Here is an 18,470-nt window from a genome sequence, read left to right on the forward strand (position 1 = left end):
TTTTCGACAAGGCTCCTCAGTCGTACCACGGTAGTTGGCCTACTTTTCATGGCATCATATCATTGAGTTGTCCCACATGACTGACTGCACTTGGAGAATAAAGATATTAATACGCTAAGGGTATTGTACAAGCTATATACAGATAATGGCTCTAATTCAGAACTATCCCCTGATCATTTAATCACTGTCTTCTTTGCCACCGCCTCAGTGATCAAGATCGGGATTCGTAGAAACTGTTCCATCAGAATCGCCGCAGCAACACTTACGTTGAGGCTGTCAACTCTGGCGGGATCCTTCTCATATCCCCACTCGGTGACGTTTCTTGCCCCGGGAATGCTGACAGTCGAATCTGCGTGGGACTTGATATGGGCACTCAACCCAAACCCTTCACTGCCCAACATGATGACGCTAGGTGCTTGCGTGAGTGTGTTCCTGGTCAGGTCGATGTCGCCGGATGTGTCAGAAAAACTAGAGCCTGGCATCGGCGCATCGGCTGCGAAGAATCGCCATCCGTTGGCTTTGGACTGCTGGATGAAGTCCACCTCGTTGCTGACTTTAATGAGAGGCATGTTTTCCGCGGCTCCGGCGGATGCTTTGATCGTTACTGGGGAGAGAGGCGCACAGTTTCGGCCAGCGAAGACAATGGCGTCAATTCCCAGATAATATGCAGAGCGGATGATGCCGCCAAGATTGCCAGTATCGGTGATCCCGTCAAGGAGAAGGACGACTGGGTATCTGTTTTTACCTGGAAGGTGGCGGACGGGAATGCGGTTGTTCGTGCTGTTCACTGCTGCTTCCTCCTTTGACTGGGGTGCTAGGACCACACGGAACTCATCCGCGCCCAAGGTCGGAGCGGCGCAGAGACTCTTCACGGGCAGTTGTGGTAGAGGGGATGCGTCAAGTATACAGCCGTTGTGGGGTCTGCCAGAGCTCATCTGATCGAACAGCCGGTCCCATCCTGCATATGCCATTTTCACCTTGATGTTTTTGGAGAGGGCGAGTTTGCGTAGCATAGACCGTGTGGGACCAAGCTCCTCGTTGTCTCCCTGATATATGTACAACTTGTACAGCTGGCGTCTGCCGCTGCGCAGCGCCGCCTCCACGGCACTGGTTCCATAGATAAATTCAGACGCAGGAGTCGTGTATGGAACAGAATCAGGAACCAACACGTGTTTCTTCTTCTGCTCGGGTTTCCCTTCTGCGAAACGTTTCTCGCCCCTGTTCAGCCTGGATCGTTCTTGAAGATCCCTCTCCTTCCTGTGTTCTTTGATGGTCTTGGCCCTTTCGTCGGCTTGTATTCTAGGTCGCTTCGGCTCCGGTAAACTTGCATCTTGTTTCGATTTGAGCCCACGAAATCTACCTGTCTTAATAAACTCGTCCTCGTCAAAAGCTTTTATGCCGACGTCTTTGCGACTCTCGGATCGGCCAACATGCCTCCCAAGACGGCTTTGGTCTGAGTTACCTTTGGAGGTTTTCTGCGTTTGGTTTCTTCCCTCCACGTACTGAGTCTTGCGGATGCCGCGACCAATGGCCGAATTCAAGGAGGCATTGCGAATGGAACGGAGTGGGATTGAAGGAGCTCTCGATGGCTGTAAGCAGGTCCCGAGGGCTCTCAGGCGTGCATTCAAAAACATTTCAAGTGCAAGATAGAGTCAGGCAATGAAGTGCCTTTCGATGACGAATATTTAGTAGCACATAGTCAGTGATGAAGAAAATGAGAAACTGTGTTCAGAAATCGTGGTGCTGTCTTCCTGTCATGAATCACTCTTTTTTTCTTCCCAGCAATCAGAAACTGATAAGATAAGCGCATCATCATTGTTCCGGAACAATTTCGCGTTGTCTTTCGACGCGTCAGTGATGAACACCAATTGATTGATGAGGGCGTCGTAATATTACGCTTTTAAGTATGTCAAAGAGATAATCTGCGGTCAAATATGTCACTGACCTTGCATAGCCCTTTCCCATTTCCCTTTGTATTTTGTGGTTGTTCACTTCTTTTCGTGTCTAATTAGTTCTTTTCCCTACTCTTTACTTTACTCGTCGCTGAGTACTTCGTGTGTTGTGGAGCATCCCCTATAGAATATAATGGAGCTATATCACGGAACAGCGTTTCCTTCCCATGGAGACGATGACAACGAGGATCTTGTCGCGGATTTGCTAGCTAAAAGCAATGGTTCGCATACGACGCACACTCAATGGGGAAGACCTCAATCTACGCTTCAACCAACACATCAGCAAGTGTCTCAACAGCAGCAACCCCTCTCGCCAGATCCGACGCCTCGTGAAATGCGACTTGCTGCAGTCGAAATACCTCCCATCGCCAACCCAGAAGAGTATGAATTTCTTCCTGGTCATTTTGCGGTCCGCTATGTGATCAGCAAAATATCACATCCTATAGATGAGCCCTCGTACCGCGTGCGGTTACGAAGTGGTGAATCGGACATAGTGAGACTCGCCTGACATATCTCTCACTATGCTTGAGCTGATCATTCAATTTCCGCCTATATCTATAGGTCACTTTCTCTCACCTTCAGACACTAGACAACGGTCCCGAGGCCCTGCGCCATTTCCAGAACACTGATTACCGCTCGCCATCTCCCACAACTTCTCACATAACGCTTCACTCCTTGGACAAGGAGGATGTTGAATCTAAAACCAAGAGTCGGCGATCTCGACACGCAAAGAACGCTAGCTTCACGGATTTCTTTGGTCCGGTCAGCAGTTATGAGGATGAGTCTGTGAGGGGTACTGCTTCAAGTGACGACATTATCTCTTCCTCTGCTATCACCCCAAGAATTCGCCGCCTCAGGAGAGGTGTCCGCAACCGCGTGTCAGGACGATCAAGGCAGTCAAGTTCAGAGAGCGAGTACGCTGAACCTAGAGGCGAACGCTTCTCAACTCGTATGCGGAAGACCTTGCGGCGGAATCTGCGTGAAAGGATGGAAGATGATATCTCTGAGAAGGAAGACTCTTCCAGAGAAAAGAGATTTGTTGGAGCCAAGGAGATTTTTCAAAGGATTCCTCCAGACGATGCGTTCCGCCTTCGCCATCATGGCATCTGCGAGCTTTGTGGAATCGAAGGCGATGATAGCACTAGAGGCCCTCTTGTTTTCTGTCAGGGTTGTACTAGTGCCTATCACCAAGCCTGCTTAGGCCCCAGATCGAATCGTGATCATCTGGTCACTAAAGTGGCTGATGAACAGTTTGTTCTCCAATGCCGTCGCTGCATAGGAGTCTCCAATGCAAAGGACTCCATATCGCCCCATCAAGGCTGTTGTATGAAATGTAACGATCAAGGCAAGATGTCGAAGCCTCTCCGGGAGCGCTTGACACCGAAGCAAGAACAGCGGATTCGCCAGGACAATGGTGGGAAAGACCCGATTACCCCTGTGGACATGACTACTGTCAACAATGTGGAGAATGTGCTATTCCGATGTACAGCTTGCCACAGAGCCTTTCACTTTGAACACCTACCCCCAATTTCCGACACGACCGATGATCCTCCAACGGCCCGCTTTGAGGAATACTCCTATACCTGGAAGTGCCTTGATTGCTCATCAGTTCCCGGGGAGATTGGTGCTTTAGTTGCATGGCGTCCAGCAGACACCGGACTCGCTGGGTACACTGCGGACGCGGTGAAGGAAGTGGATAAGGAATATCTCATTAAATGGAAGGGGCACTCCTACCACCATACGTCATGGATGCCCGGCAGCTGGGTCTGGGGTATTGTTAGTCCTGCTATGCGAAGGGCTTTCTTCAGGTCAGAGAAGAATCTGCGGCCCCAAATGACGATAGAGGAAGCGGTCCCTGAGGACTTCCTGCGCGTTGACATTGTCTTCCAAGTGTATTATTCTGAAGAAGTGGAAGATCGAAGCCTTGAGGCAGACCTTGAGAGGATTCACACGGTGACCAGGGCGTACGTGAAGTTCAAGGGCCTGCCGTATGAGGAGGCGGAGTGGGACTCCCCTCCTGATCCTAGCCAAACTGAACGTTGGAATGATTTCAAAGCTGCCTATGAGGACTGGGTTAGACGTGATTACATCCATATGCCGGAGCCAAATGCACTTCGGAAACATCTTGCTCACATTCGGAAGCAAAATTTTAAGTCTCAGATTGTCAGAGACACTCAGCCTGAGACAATGACCGGGGGGCAGCTAATGGACTACCAGAAAGATGGGGTAAATTGGCTATACTACATGTGGTTTAAGCAACAAAATGCTATCCTTGCGGACGAGATGGGACTAGGAAAGACTATTCAAGTTATTGGCTTTTTCGCGACTCTCATCCAGTACCACAAGTGCTGGCCCTTCCTTGTTGTTGTGCCGAACTCAACCTGTCCAAATTGGCGCAAGGAGATCAAGTCATGGGTTCCCTCCATTCGCGTCGTCACATATTACGGTTCGGCATTCGCCCGCAAGTTGGCTCAGGAGCACGAGATGTTTTCCCAGGACGAGCCAGATCTTCGAAGTCATGTTGTTGTCACTTCCTACGAGACTATGATTAATGACGCGTCTCGACGGGTCCTCATGAGGATACCATGGGCAGGTCTGGTCGTCGATGAAGGGCAGCGCTTGAAGAACGACAAGAGCCAGATATATGAATCTCTCGCGCGATTCAAATTCCCGTTTAAGCTACTCCTCACTGGTACGCCACTCCAGAACAACACGCGGGAGCTCTTCAATCTGCTTCAGTTCTGTGATCCAACCAAAGACGCTGCAAAATTAGATGAAGAATACGGCACACTTTCAAAAGAGAACATTCCTGAACTACACAACATGATTCGTCCATTCTTCCTGCGACGAACAAAGGCGCAAGTCCTCACCTTTCTTCCTCCCATGGCTCAAATCATTGTGCCTGTGTCCATGTCTGTTGTTCAGAAGAAGCTGTACAAGTCTATTTTGGCGAAGAATCCGCAGCTGATAAAGGCAATTTTTCAGAGGAATAGTAACTCTGAAGGCGTTAAGCAGGCAGATCGCCATAATCTGAACAATATCCTGATGCAGCTTCGAAAATGCTTATGCCATCCTTTCGTCTACAGCGAAGCAATTGAGGAACGCACTGCTAATGCTGCGGCATCGCACAAGCACCTGGTAGAGGCATCAGGAAAGCTCAAGCTACTTGAGATTATGCTTCCTAAGCTTCAGCAGCGAGGCCACAGAGTTTTGATCTTTAGCCAGTTCCTTGATAATCTAGATATCGTTGAAGATTTTCTGGACGGCCTCGGCCTGCTGCATCGCCGCCTGGACGGACGAATGACTTCGTTGGAGAAGCAGAAATGTATTGATGAATACAATGCTGATAACTCGCCATATTTCGCGTTTCTTCTTTCCACCAGGTCCGGTGGTGTGGGAATTAATCTCGCCACGGCAGACACTGTTATCATCATGGATCCAGACTTCAATCCTCATCAGGACATGCAGGCTTTTTCTCGCGCTCACCGCATCGGTCAGAAGAATAAAGTGCTTATCTTTCAGCTTATGACTCGCGGAAGTGTCGAAGAGAAAATTATGCAGATTGGCAAGAAGAAGATGGTCCTTGATCATGTTCTCATTGAGCGGATGGTCGCGGATGAGGATGATGGGCGGGATTTAGAATCTATATTGCGTCATGGAGCCCAAGCACTGTTTGATGATGATGACTCGGGAGACATCCAGTACGATTCGGAATCTGTTGACAAGCTCCTTGATCGTAGTCAGGAAGAGCAAGCGAAGACCCCTGACGAAAGTGCACCGGAGTCTCAATTCAGCTTCGCCAGGATTTGGGCGAATGACAACCAAAATCTGGAAGGCCAACTTCAGGACACTGAAGATAAAGGTGAAGGTCTAGCAATCAGTAATACTCTTTGGGAGAAGATTTTGCAGGAGCGTGAGCAAGCGGCGGCAGAAGAGGCCAGGAGAAAGGCAGAGACGCTGGGTCGCGGCAAACGAAAGCGAGCGGCAGTAGATTACGGAAAAGACACGACGGACGTGTCGCCCGTGAAGGTTCGCCACGAGGCCCATGATGACGTTGAATACAAGGCGGACGAGGCCATAGAATCGGAATCAGACAATGACCCTGGAATGGGCTCTGATGAGATGGGCCGGCCCGTCAAGAAGCCCAAAGGTAACGCGGTTTCCCGCCTGAGCCCTGGTTCCTCGGTACTAACCACACGTACAGTCCGTCCCTTCAAGCGCATCACCGAAGAGGATGAAGTCCCTGCATACAGTGCAACTGGCATGGACGGCAATGTGGAGGCGCGTCAGCCGCCCTGCTTTGTCTGTGCCAAGCATCATCCGCTGGGCTCTTGCCCCTTGAAGCAGGCCGGTGTTGAACACTGTGGTCTATGCGGGCTTGCACATTACGGAATAGCGCGCACTTGTCCTCACCTTCGGTCTGAGACGCAAGTGGCAAGGATGTTAGACGCTCTGAAGCACAGCACTGAGGATCGCGAGCTTATTGAGAAAGCCAAGAAATACCTGCAAGGGATTCGCGGCTCCCTTGCACAGCGTCGAAGGATTTTGGCCAGTAGGGCTGCAGAAAGCCACGCCAGTAATGGAGTTCCTGGTACAACCAACACCGGTTCTATCGGGTCGCCCGTTTTCGATCTGACTGGTTACCCGGCAGGCCATGGAACAACGTCGTTCAGCCCGAGTCAACCCGGACAAAGCTTCTCAACGTCAGAAAGATAATCTGTGCTGCTTTCTCTTGTCGTTTTTGCGCTCTTTGACTCTATGTGGATAGGAATGAACTGGAATGGGGTCCTTACATAGGAGCGGTTGCATCAAATGGCGTACATGGGAATTGGAATGGAATCTTTTCTACGACTTTGATACCATGATGTACTTTAGCTTACACACATTTAGATCGGCATGAGAACGTCCATTCGAAATCTATCATGCAAGTCTTGAGCCTCGTAAAGTAAGCTGGCGGGCTCCACAGTTCCAATAGAAGACATCCTCAGTAGTCAAATGGCGATGCCTTATATCCCGAACAATCAGCCTCATTCGTAGGATCCGCCATTTCAGGAAGACAATCAAGATCGCTGAAATAAGACAATTACAAAAAGAATCAGACCCTTCTTTTCCCTTCCAGAACACCGTTGTCCTTCTCAGAAGAAGACCCAGGGAAGGGGGAGAAAAAGCAAAGAAGGCGAGTGGGAGAGCAAAAACTGCAGCCATCCGTTAAGCTGTTGTACCGATGCCAACACCATATGGTCTAGGATGGAGGCAAACAGTCCATGCTTTTTTTTAAGGGACTAAGATTGAAGCTTTTTTCTTCTTGTTCTTTTGAATCCTTGAGTCCTAAAGAAAAGTGACTCCTTTTCTTCCCTCTTGTTCATTTATTGTTGTTCACTGTCTTGTCTAGGAGCTTGGTCGATATAGTCTTTTTTGTCTTGTATCCAGACTTTGGGATAGCTTCATCCCGTCTGCCTATATACTCTTTTTTTTTTCTGGCGGCTGATTTCTCCTTCCCTTAGATGTTTTTCTTGGAGCCGCTATATACGCTGCTATCATTGATTTAGTAGATTCATCCATATTGTGATCACAACACATAGAAGGTAGTGTGCTTCAGCCTCTGCCCTATTCAGCAGTGAATGTCCATCTCGCTTCACATCGCACACAGAACATCAAAATACCTCACGAGTATTCACTCAGCGATAGACGTGAGGAATATCCTGGCTGACCTCTTCTCGCCTCCCTCTTTCTCTCTCTCTCTCAACACCCACCCTCTGCAAAGCATTTTCCTCAACATTCCACTGCAAAGCATCTCTCAAGACCACATCTTTGATAACCTCTCAGCCCTTCTGAGTTGTAGGCCATTCGGAGCGTCAGAGTCAAGCTCAGGAGAGCGAATTATCACGTCATGTCCTCCCCTCTGCGTCCTCAGTTTTTCTGCGCCAGACCTAATGGTACCCTTGTTCCTCTTATTGCTGTTGATGAGCTTCCTATCCATGTCAATATTCGTTCGGCACCACGCGTTCTTTCTCCAGGTGATACCCAGGGTATGACCAGCCTTGGTACCGTGGGCCCTCGTTGCTCGTTCTATGTTGTGGAGAGTACTCTTCCCTTCTCTCGTTTCCAGTTTCCAGTCGATGTCCCCGGCCAGCGTGCGAGGGAGTATGGCAACCAAGGTCAAGGCCCCGCGCCCAGATACATGCCGGATGAAAACAGTGCTGCTCCACAGCAGCGTCTGGCTATTCAGCCTATGTATCCTCAGGGCAATGGTCAGAACTGGGGGATGCCTACTCCACCTCCGAACCACGGTTGGATTGTGCCCGCTAGCATGGGTACTGCTCCTAATGCTGGCACTGTTGCTGGTCACGCTGCTGGAAACAGTGGCGGAACCCCCAGACAGGTGAGTCGTTCGTCAGTCTAAGACATGGAGCAAGGCCAAGACTGACTATGGCGTAGGGCAGTCATCAGAAGAAGGAATACTGTTCTTATTGGATCCGTCACGGGGAGTGCGACTATCAGCAGCAAGGTAAGGGCCAATCCATGACCACAGGCGATTGACAAGTGAGGACTAACGATCATGTAGGCTGCCTGTTTAAGCATGAGATGCCCACCGATCGCTCCATGCTCGAGAAGCTTGGTCTGCGCGACATTCCTCGTTGGTACCGTGACAAGTACAACGTCCCAAGCCTTTTGTCTGGCGGAGGCAACCAGACCCGTGAGTCGCGTGCTCTGGCCGGCTTGCTCGACGACACTGCTTCCGACCGCGGTGCTGCGAGGGGCTCTCGATTGGCAATCAGTGCAACTGTTGAGCATTCCGAGACTGAAAGAAGTAACAAGGGCAAGGGCGCTGTCTCCATGCACCAACCGACTCCTCTTGCGCTTCCAGGCCGCCCCAACTTCAGCAATGTCAGCTCGCCTAGAAGTTCTGCTCACTCTCACGGTTCCAAGCAAGCACAGGGTGCACAGCTTCAGACTTCTAGCTCACACATCCGCAACCAGGGCGGCCCAGTGCATGCTTCTGCATCCCAGAATCGGGTTCCGAATGTGAACAATAAGAAGATTGACCTGCTCTCCTTCGATCCTTTTCCTGATTACACATCAGCCGATCTGAGTCATTCTGGTCAACAGATTATCTCTGATCCCAAAGAGCGTGCCAAGCGTGACGAGTTCTTACGTGGCCTGCATGACATGTTCGCAGCTACCACCGTGCCTGGAAAGACCAACGCGGTGCCTGCCGATACTGACGTCTTCGCAAGTCAGCCTCGCCCTAAACGCGTGCAACCCAAGTCTCGTCGCCTGTTCCAGGACCGTCCTCCCGCTCCTAGTGGAGGTACGGAGACCAATGCCTCGGATGCCAACCAGATTCGCCAGCAGAGTGTCCGCCTCTACAACCTTGCTGCTGAAGCTATCAAAGACTTCGACGATGACGATGACTTCTTTGTGGGTCCCAAGTCCGGCGTCGTGCAGGGAACTCCCAGGTCCTCCGAGTCTCCCCGCCACCGCCGCTCGTCCTCGACAGAGTCGTGCCTCTCGTGCTCCGAGCCTAGCCCTACTGCCTACCTCAACAGCCGCGCCAGAAACAACGACGGCGACGGACGTCTGAAGCCGCTCCTTCCTCCTATCGGCGTGTTCACTCATAAGAACCCTACCGTCCTCAAACGTCCCGCCGTCTCCTCCGACGACATTTTCGGCATGGGCGGAGGACGTGCCAAGTAACCCCATATAAGTGAGAATTCTTGCCCGATTCGCCTGTCGAACGAATGTCTCTTGCGGTCGGTTTCACCCTCGCGTGACGGCAAGCGGGCCGTGGCTCTCTTCTCCTTTTAGTCACTTTCCCCCTACGACGACACGCCAAGCTGGTCTGGGTGGCTCGTACAATATTACTCACTCGCCCATGGTTAAATATACCCACCACTCGATGGCGGATGGCAACATGGAGAATGGAGGGTATTCAAGTTGATAGCGTCTGCATGGATACCAATTGTGGACATTCGTCGACGGTTGGACATCCTCCCATCTTCACATTTTCGATTCCTGGCCTGTTCCTTGTTGTCTCTCTCTTTCTTAATTTCGTTGGGTGGCTTTGAGTCTTCAACCGATTATTTTAATTACGAACAGAGGAAGAATATGAGATTGAACTGCTAGTTTGGAGGTTCTGAACAAAACCATCACGAGGCTTTTGAGTTGAAGTTGGCTTCGACTTTGGCCACGCCGGAATATTGTTCTCGTGACTTTTGAACTTGGGCGGATCTCTTGTCGTCCTTCTGTGTCTGTCGTCTGTTATAACAACGGTTGAGGGGTATCTATATCTTTAAATAAAAATCACTAAAAAACAAAAAAAAAAAAAAAAAAAAAAAAAAAGAGAGAGAATTGCCTTAATGACATATGATGGTTGATTGCATTTGACTTGTTGGAAGCTTTTCTCGGATTCCTCCTTCGTAGTACAGGCATAAAGCTGAAACGTAGTATACTTACATCCCGTGATAAAAGGTGGGAAAAGCTTATGAAGTAGAATATTGTACAGTAGTGTAAGTGATAGTCTATACGACCGTTTGACATGTGCGCCCGCCCTTGATATTTTCAACTCAAAAATCAACGCAAAGAAGACATCCATCGAATACATGAAGCAGACAAGTCCAATCGACCACCGCAATCAAGGTTCTAACGTACTCTCTTCTTCTGGCCCTTGCCTCCAACCTTGACAGCAACCTTCTCCCGCTCCTCAGCGGCTCTGGCGCTCAATGCAGGGTTCAAGGAAGGCAGTGACAGAGAGGCCTGTGCAACGATGGCGTTCCCATCCACGACCGCCCGCCGTGTTTGCTCGTTGAGCAGTCTCTCTCTCCGTGTGGCGGCGAGTTGCTTCCTCCGCTGCTCCGTCATGGCCCAGGATTCGGGGAAGCGCAGCTGAGTCTTAGGCTTGTGATGGCGGAGGTCGAGCGGGATGTCCACGAAGGAATCGCCTTCCTTCGCCTCTTTGATCAGCGTGTTGACAATGTCACCCAGGTATCGCTTGTTCTGGGCGCGAGTTGTGAATTTCTCGCAGGACATGCGTACAATGTCTGTATCGGGGTTGTAGCGTGTTCCCACGAGTTTAAGGAAGGTCTGGCGCTGTTTCTCGGAGAGATATTTGGGGACAAGATCCTTGCTGGCCAATTCGACAACCACCTTGCTCTCGGCTGGATGCTGTTCACCCATATACGTGGTGTAGCGGAAGCGAAGGATGTGAGTTTCAGGAGGAAGGGTGAAAGGTTTGGCGAGTTCTAGGGATTGAAGGTCAGATTGGTATTGAACCATAGTCGCTCAGAAACGTCGGACTTACTGCTCAATAAAGGCATATCCCAAGCTGCAATGCGAGCATATTCACGGATCTCCCGGTGCAGTTCGACCTCCGCGTGCGCCATGGACGTGATTTCGTCGTCATGGAAATCGTCGTCTGCGTCCTCGACAAGACCGAATTCATCGTCTTCTTCCTCGGCCCAAAAGCCCCGGGATTTGTCTGGCACATCCTCAAAACGCAACCCTACTTCCTTCTCTATGTCTCTCACACTCTTCTCAATCTCCGCAAATGCGGCCGCTCGCACTTGCGGGTTGTTGAATTCTTCAATCATCCGACGTTGCTCCGCGTCAAAGGCCTCCCGTTCCTCTGGGGATAGCATATCATACATTGACCGCTCCTCCTTGCTGAGGAGATCTGGCGAGTACTCCGTCACGTCAGGCAATTCATCCTCCGGCGAAGGTTCTTTGGTGATTGGCGGATCTTCCGGCATGAATTTGAAGGGTGTGACAGAGAATGGGCGGGATTGAATAGCAGCGGGGCCTCTCCGAGCGACCGAGAAGGCCGTACGGCCCAGATATCTTGCGACAAAGGCCATTGCGGGCGAGATTGGCCGTGGGGGTTCTCGAATTCCTCCTGGGATTTGGATGTCGGAGATGTTTTCTGCGGATGAACTTCGCATGGAAACGCTAAGCCCAATCAGGTTAAGCGCATTTACTGCTGCCATCATATCAATGCATCACTCCGCAAGCACTGCAACAACCATTCAATCATTCTCCTTTGTCTGACCTTGATGTTGGTCGATAACGGACTTGCATATTCATTCAAAGGGCATATAGCTTAGAAGCTGAAATGCTTCTGCGGCCCTGTCAAAGCATCGATCAAATTCCTTGTCAAACAGAGCTCCTGGGAACGTAGTTTGCAGTCATGTCAGCGAAGCTCCCGATCAAAGTATGCTTTGTGACAGTGGGCGCAACTGCCTCTTTCGAAGAGCTTGTGCGCGCTGCGCTAGATCCCTCATTTGTGACGGCCCTGGAGAGGAATGGCTACTCACATTTAATGGTTCAATACGGCAAAAATGCAGCGATTTATCATAATTTCCTCAAGCAGTATCCACCTGAGCGCAGGCCCTGGCAAAGAATAGATGTCGGTGGTTTTTCCTTCCACGAGCATGGGCTGGGAGGGGAGTTTGCATTGGCTCAGGCCGACATAAGTAAAGGACGAAGTGGTGGGTTGGTTATCAGTCACGCAGGTATTGATCATCTTTCTTGGCCGTTACCCATCACTGGCATCTTCTGATATCTGACATGGAATGCTTGTCAGGATCTGGCACTATTCTCGAGGTGTTACGGATGGGCATCCCGCTCATCGTTGTGCCCAATCCTTCTCTTCAGGACAACCATCAAGAGGAACTAGCGCGCCAGTTACAGAAACAAGGATACGTGGTTGCTAGCCATTATCAGTAAGTTTCAGGTTCTTCTATATGAGCTACAGTTTGCTAATTACCTGGCAGAAATCTTTGCCAAGCACTGCAGCAGGCTGAACAACTGCGAGCGCGCATGTTAAGGTGGCCGCCTGTGCGTGGCCCTGGTCAGAAAAACCAGCCGACACTGGAGCAAGTAATGTCTGATGAGATGGGATTTGTGGATTGAATACCGTCAGCTCCCTTATGAATGATGATTTATGCTACCTCTTGGCTACTTTCATATTGAAATGTGACACGTCACTGCTACTCCTTCACCCTTGGTGCTCCTACAGTTGGAATTGCTCCAAGCTTGACCTCAGGATATCTGGTCCTAGCTTTTTGTGCCTGGTCCATGTGCTTCCAGGCAGATTTGTCGGTCAATCGAGCTGTGTGGTCAGATAGAAGAAAGGCCGATGGCATGTTTTGAGTAGTGGACGACCGTCCATGAACTTAGGTATTAATATTGTTTTAAGGCTTCAGAATCCCATAGTCGTGTTCTATGATAGGTTTTGTGTCGCGGAAAATAGTCGTAGAAGTACTTGGGTAGTAGCGATAGTCGGCTGGCCCAAGCTCCTTGTTGATGGGAAGAGAGCGGACGCGAAGAGTTGCGGGATTCAACATCCCCTCTAAAAACATCTGTTTTGCCTGCATCGCCATTGTGCACGCTGATGAACTAAAACTCACTTTACGAGCTGCCAGTTATAGTCTTTCACATCTACCGGTCTTACAGTCACAACCAGCAAGAATAGGCCTCAGGGCCTTCGTCACCACAATTCGCACCGCCTTCCCCCTACCAACTTCCTCCCCAAGCACAACCCTTCTCCTCACAAAATGGCCGAGGCAACTCTTCACAACGCCCCCATTGTCATCGACAATGGCAGCGGCACAATCCGCGCCGGTTTCGCCGGAGAAGAAATTCCCTCATGTTTCTTCCCCTCGTTCGTCGGGCGGCCAAAACACCCCCGGGTGATGGCCGGCGGTCTAGAGGGCGACGTGTTTATCGGGCAACGAGCACAGGAATTGCGCGGGCTGCTCAAGATCCGATACCCACTGGAACATGGCATCGTGACGGACTGGGACGACATGGAGAAAATTTGGCACTACGTGTACGAGAACGAGCTGAAGACGCTACCGGAGGAACACCCCGTGCTCCTGACGGAGCCGCCGCTCAACCCGCGCAAGAACCGCGATGTCGCCGCCCAGATCATGTTCGAGACGTTCAATGTGCCGGCGCTGTATACGTCCATCCAGGCGGTGCTGTCGCTGTACGCGTCCGGACGCACGACGGGCGTGGTGCTGGACTCAGGGGACGGGGTGTCTCATGCGGTGCCTGTGTTTGAGGGTTTCGCGATTCCCAATAGTATACGGCGGATCGATGTTGCGGGGCGAGACGTCACGGAGCAGTTGCAGCTGCTACTACGGAAGAACGGGCATGTGCTGCATACGAGTGCGGAAAAGGAGGTGGTGCGGATGATCAAGGAGAAGGTCTGCTACGTGTCGTTGGATCCAAAGCGGGAAGAGAAGGACTGGATGAACAGTTACCACAAGTCGGAGGCGAAAGCCGTCGACTACGTATTGCCTGATGGGCACAAGATTAAGGTCAGCCCCCTCTACGGTCAAGTTTCTGGGGAAGGCGAGCTAATCAACCAGGATAGATCGGACAAGAGCGCTACAGAGCCCCTGAGATCCTATTCGAACCCGAACTCATCGGCCTGGAATACCCCGGCGTTCATCAGATCGTCCAAGACGCCATCACCCGCACAGATCTCGATCTCCGGAAATCCCTATACCTCAACATCGTCCTCTCAGGGGGCTCAACACTGTGCAAGAACTTCCCCGACCGGCTAATGCGAGAGATCAAGAGATTGGCCGTGGAGGACATGAAGATCCGTATCTCTGCGCCGGCAGAACGGAAATACACCACCTGGATCGGCGGTGGTATCCTCGCCGGGCTCAGCACATTCCGCAAGGTACGTCCAAGACAAACTTACCAACAGTATACCCCAAAACAGACCCAACTAACCGCTCCATCAGATGTGGGTAAGCGCAGACGAATGGCACGAAGACCCGGAGATCATCCACAGAAAATTCGCCTAAACATGTCTCACATCAACAAATGCGGTGATCATGAAGGGACGAGTCGTGCTCGTCCTTTACTTTCCTATCTCCCGCCTTCTGGCCCCCAGACTCCAGACCAGCCGCCACCAAGTCCGGCAGGCTCGAATCGAGTCAAACCACTACTTGTAGCGGCTAGGCTTGGGCTTTTGATACCCTTCTTCTTCCCTCTCTTCTTGAGCCATTGATGCATCGTTCGATCACATCACGCACTATACCTTTCTTTTCTCTTGATGTTTGGGCACAATGCAACATACCACATGATAGCGCCTCAATCTACATGCATGAAATCCATGTCCCGCTGCCGAATTGATCAAAGAGCAAGTAATTTACTTTACGCTTCAGTGGGCGGTGGGTGCGTTCAGGTAGTGTTTGCCCTATATCAGCAGGAGCCGTCTGAAGGCAGATGTTGTACATAATAGACATTGGAAATATAGACGGAATGAGCTACATGTCGTACGAATACGGGTGCCTCAGTCGGGTCTAAGTCTAAGGGTGACATGACTACGGACAAGTTACTGTAAAGCATACAAGTAGAGCAAAGTTCCACAATAGCAGAAATCTGTTTCCTGGTTTCCAATTGTTGTGGCCAACGCCAGTGGTACGCTAAGATACATGAGGGATGCAGATGCAGATGGCCTCCCCGATGCCAATCCAAGAATCTGGCATGGCACAAACACGCTGAATAGACTTGAAGAAACAGAATGGATGAGTGATGGGAGATGGGCGCAGGGGATGTTGAAAATCCTTGGGGAATCATAGACAAAGAAGCAGATTTCAGATGTGTCGACAAGAGTAACAGGGGGTATCAGGTCGATACTGTCATGTTGAAGTAGAAGTAGAGATTGTAGTCGCGGATTGTCGTCCAGGACGCTCCACAGCAATCACATTGCATGAAGGATGTTGAAGATGGATTAAGAAAAATGTAGGTGACAGTTGACTTCCCCAAGATAATAATCGAAAATGGAAAAACTTTTTTTGTTGTTGGTCATAAATCGTCATGTCGTTATGCGCAGTGTAGCGCAGTATGCAAGAGGGAATGACGACCCGTTAAGCCATACCCCTAATCTTTCCCCAGCCCTTCTCCAGGCCACGAAGGGCCTTTTCGCGAGCAGAGCCGGTGCTGCTGGCTGATGCCGTGCTGCTGGAAGAGAACTTGCGAGTGAGGATGCTGCTGCCACTACTGCAGCTATCGCTGTAGATCATGTTGCCGGCACCTCCTCGGCCCACATGGTAGACAGGAGCGGCGCGGCGCAATTCCCGTTCCAGTTCCTCATCAAAGCTGAAGATTGCCCGTTCGCTGCTGCTGTGGACATTCCCTGCGCCGCCGCGGCCGGACTTGAAGGTACTTGGGACATTTGAATCCAGGCGTGTCAGGGAGGCGGGGCCGGTGGCTGTTTGCGAATCGGTAGTCTTGGTGTTCTTCAGGCTGATGACATTGCCAGCGCCTCCACGAGCTGTATGTAGGGCCGGACGGGTGGTGTGAGGAACGGACGGGTGAGGTTCAATCACGCGGTAGTTTATTTTCGCAGGCATAATGTAGATAGTGGTGATAGATATCCTTTTGACTGGATTATACTCGAATCAAGCTCGTGGTATGGTATGCGGATCGTGCGATTGACTCAAGAGCCAACTCTCAACAAAGCACCATCTAATGGATGAAGCTCAACGTCTAGTCTATAGCTGACGTGACCACGCGGAATTGTAGGCGACTTCAAGCAAGCAGAGACAGGATGCTCGAATATCAAGTAGAGGAGTTTGTATAGATTGAGGACGTGAAAGAGAGAAGGTTAGCGCTGAGTATTAGAGGACGCGAGGTAATAAGAGGAAGAAATTTCTTCTGTTTGCTGGATGGAGACTGTATAGTATGGGACCCAAACATTCTGGCGGGGAAGGTTTTATATAGTTATGCCCCCTTGTGCCGTCACGGTCTACCATCATTGCACCAAATTGCACCATTAGTGCCTCAGCTGGGGCGTTCCTTGCCAGGCACAAGAGTCACAGACAAACCCAGAGGGGTCACACGCGGTGCTGTTTGTGGATATTGGATAGCCAAGTGGAGTTGGCGGTTAGTCTTGTCGTCAAAACCAAAAAAAATTTCCCCAGCGAAAAATTCTCTCATGGTCGACGTATCAGGTAAGCCTCCGAGAGTATGCGCGCGGTTCTTCGGCAGGCTCTAAAGCGGCAGCAAGAACAATTTGCTGACTCATTCCTGCAACAACCAATAGAAAGCGACAATTCTGGAATTGTGTCAACAGGTCAGTCTCCTATTGGGCAAAAAGTCCGTTTCGCAGCCAACAGTCCTTGCTGCTTTAAGAAATTCCTTGAGATCATCTGACGAGCACACCGTCCCAGCGGGCAGTGGCAAACGTAACAGAAACGGCCTCAGGAGCCAATCATATACGCTCTTTAATTTTCTGGGGGTAATGGAAATTCCTGGATGGCCAGTCACGAGTCGCTTGACCACTCGCCTCCTTCCCAAAATGCCACCAAAGCAATCCAGCTGTTGGTCACGATGAGAGCAGATGGTTCTAGACATGGTAAATGACGACGTTCCAATTCCATCTCCTCACCGGTCTCCGTCGATGCTTCAGATCCTCTCTGTCGGCTATTGCGTTGCAGTTCCTGGAGACTGGATCATGCGGCGAAATCCTAATTAAGGTAGTCTCGTGGCATCTTTATTTGGACAATGCTGCATGGGGAATCTCAGACAATGGTTCCTCACCATCTACAACAGATTCTACGTAGCATAAGATAAATTGTAACATGGCTTATTGTTATTGGACCTTTGGTTGGTTGTTTCTCAAGGCGTAAAGACAGCGGACAAAGCAAAAAGAAACAAAATAAAAGAGCCCCGCATGTACCGAATCCATGTACGATTGCATCATTTTGGTCGTAGAAACTATCATCTCTTAGGACATTTCATGCCCTCATTAATCTCCATAGCAGGCTGCAGAATATTCTCCCTGTACCTACCCCTTTCTAGGGATGAGCACTTGGGGATGGATCTACTATCATAGCACTATTTTCATAGCAAGGCAATAATCCATTCCATCACTGAGTCCCAGGAGAGGAGTCTTCAATACTGATGTCTCGGGGTGCAAATTGTATGGCTTGGCATTTGTAGATCCGACTAGCCTTGCTCGAGTCTAGCGCCAAGATCAAGTCAGGGGCGATCAGCCAAAGGATGAAGGCTCTCAGAATCTTCAAAATCTTGATTCTACCAACTATCTACTGCATTCTGAGGCAATCCTCATCAAGTTTCACGGAAGGAGCCATTTTGTAATTGATACCGTCATAATTACTACCTCGATCATACTTGGACCTTTCTGTCTAGGCACCTCAGATACGTATACTCCGTACTGTGGTAGAGACTTATGACAGGCCTGACCGCAAATCGACAGGAGAACAGACACTAGGCTCGAAGAGGACAGCTTTCCCCAGACTGGAAGAAGCCTGGACTGCAGACAGGTGTGGGTCTCAAAAAATGACGCAAAAAAAAAAAAAAAAAAAAAAATTTTTTCTCTCCTATTTTTCTCCTCTGTAACCCACTTGCTCCCAATTAATTTCCCCATGAGGAGTAGCAAATTTTCTGCCAACACCAAACCAGCAAAACTGTGCCTTCCGCTTTTGCTTTACCAGTCGTCATGTCAACTTGACAAGACAAACAGTCACTGACAAG

The 18,470-nt window shown here is 50.3% G+C and overlaps 7 protein-coding genes across 7 annotated transcripts; 4 read left to right on the forward strand and 3 right to left on the reverse strand.

The window, feature by feature from the left end:
- Positions 1 to 173: 173 nt before the first annotated feature.
- Positions 174 to 1,634, reverse strand: Aud_007023 (RNA methyltransferase; the record flags this gene model as incomplete). The annotated part of the gene is made up of 1 exon (XM_043291919.1): positions 174 to 1,634. One exon carries the CDS (start codon positions 1,632 to 1,634, stop codon positions 174 to 176), a length of 1,461 nt encoding a protein of 486 aa, XP_043147854.1.
- A 451-nt stretch (positions 1,635 to 2,085) lies between these two features.
- On the forward strand, positions 2,086 to 6,668 carry Aud_007024 (putative chromatin remodeling complex subunit (Chd3); the record flags this gene model as incomplete). The annotated part of the gene is made up of 3 exons (XM_043291920.1): positions 2,086 to 2,445; positions 2,514 to 6,102; positions 6,157 to 6,668. 3 exons carry the CDS (start codon positions 2,086 to 2,088, stop codon positions 6,666 to 6,668), a joined length of 4,461 nt encoding a protein of 1,486 aa, XP_043147855.1.
- A 1,174-nt stretch (positions 6,669 to 7,842) lies between these two features.
- Positions 7,843 to 9,650, forward strand: Aud_007025 (uncharacterized protein; the record flags this gene model as incomplete). The annotated part of the gene is made up of 3 exons (XM_043291921.1): positions 7,843 to 8,334; positions 8,391 to 8,460; positions 8,518 to 9,650. The coding sequence occupies 3 exons, from the start codon at positions 7,843 to 7,845 to the stop codon at positions 9,648 to 9,650; spliced, it is 1,695 nt and encodes a 564-aa protein (XP_043147856.1).
- A 945-nt stretch (positions 9,651 to 10,595) lies between these two features.
- On the reverse strand, positions 10,596 to 11,806 carry Aud_007026 (mitochondrial 37S ribosomal protein mS35; the record flags this gene model as incomplete). The annotated part of the gene is made up of 2 exons (XM_043291922.1): positions 10,596 to 11,194; positions 11,254 to 11,806. The coding sequence occupies 2 exons, from the start codon at positions 11,804 to 11,806 to the stop codon at positions 10,596 to 10,598; spliced, it is 1,152 nt and encodes a 383-aa protein (XP_043147857.1).
- Positions 11,807 to 12,135: 329 nt separating this feature from the next.
- Positions 12,136 to 12,860, forward strand: alg13 (N-acetylglucosaminyldiphosphodolichol N-acetylglucosaminyltransferase catalytic subunit ALG13; the record flags this gene model as incomplete). Its single annotated transcript, XM_043291923.1, has 3 exons — positions 12,136 to 12,460; positions 12,532 to 12,670; positions 12,722 to 12,860. The coding sequence occupies 3 exons, from the start codon at positions 12,136 to 12,138 to the stop codon at positions 12,858 to 12,860; spliced, it is 603 nt and encodes a 200-aa protein (XP_043147858.1).
- A 644-nt stretch (positions 12,861 to 13,504) lies between these two features.
- Positions 13,505 to 14,770, forward strand: Aud_007028 (actin-related protein ArpA; the record flags this gene model as incomplete). Its single annotated transcript, XM_043291924.1, has 3 exons — positions 13,505 to 14,272; positions 14,329 to 14,643; positions 14,708 to 14,770. 3 exons carry the CDS (start codon positions 13,505 to 13,507, stop codon positions 14,768 to 14,770), a joined length of 1,146 nt encoding a protein of 381 aa, XP_043147859.1.
- Positions 14,771 to 15,838: 1,068 nt separating this feature from the next.
- On the reverse strand, positions 15,839 to 16,324 carry Aud_007029 (DUF3602 domain-containing protein; the record flags this gene model as incomplete). Its single annotated transcript, XM_043291925.1, has 1 exon — positions 15,839 to 16,324. One exon carries the CDS (start codon positions 16,322 to 16,324, stop codon positions 15,839 to 15,841), a length of 486 nt encoding a protein of 161 aa, XP_043147860.1.
- Positions 16,325 to 18,470: the final 2,146 nt, after the last annotated feature.

The sequence above is a fragment of the Aspergillus udagawae genome, assembly GCF_001078395.1.
Source record: "Aspergillus udagawae IFM 46973 DNA, scaffold_5, whole genome shotgun sequence".
NCBI lineage: Eukaryota > Fungi > Ascomycota > Eurotiomycetes > Eurotiales > Aspergillaceae > Aspergillus > Aspergillus udagawae.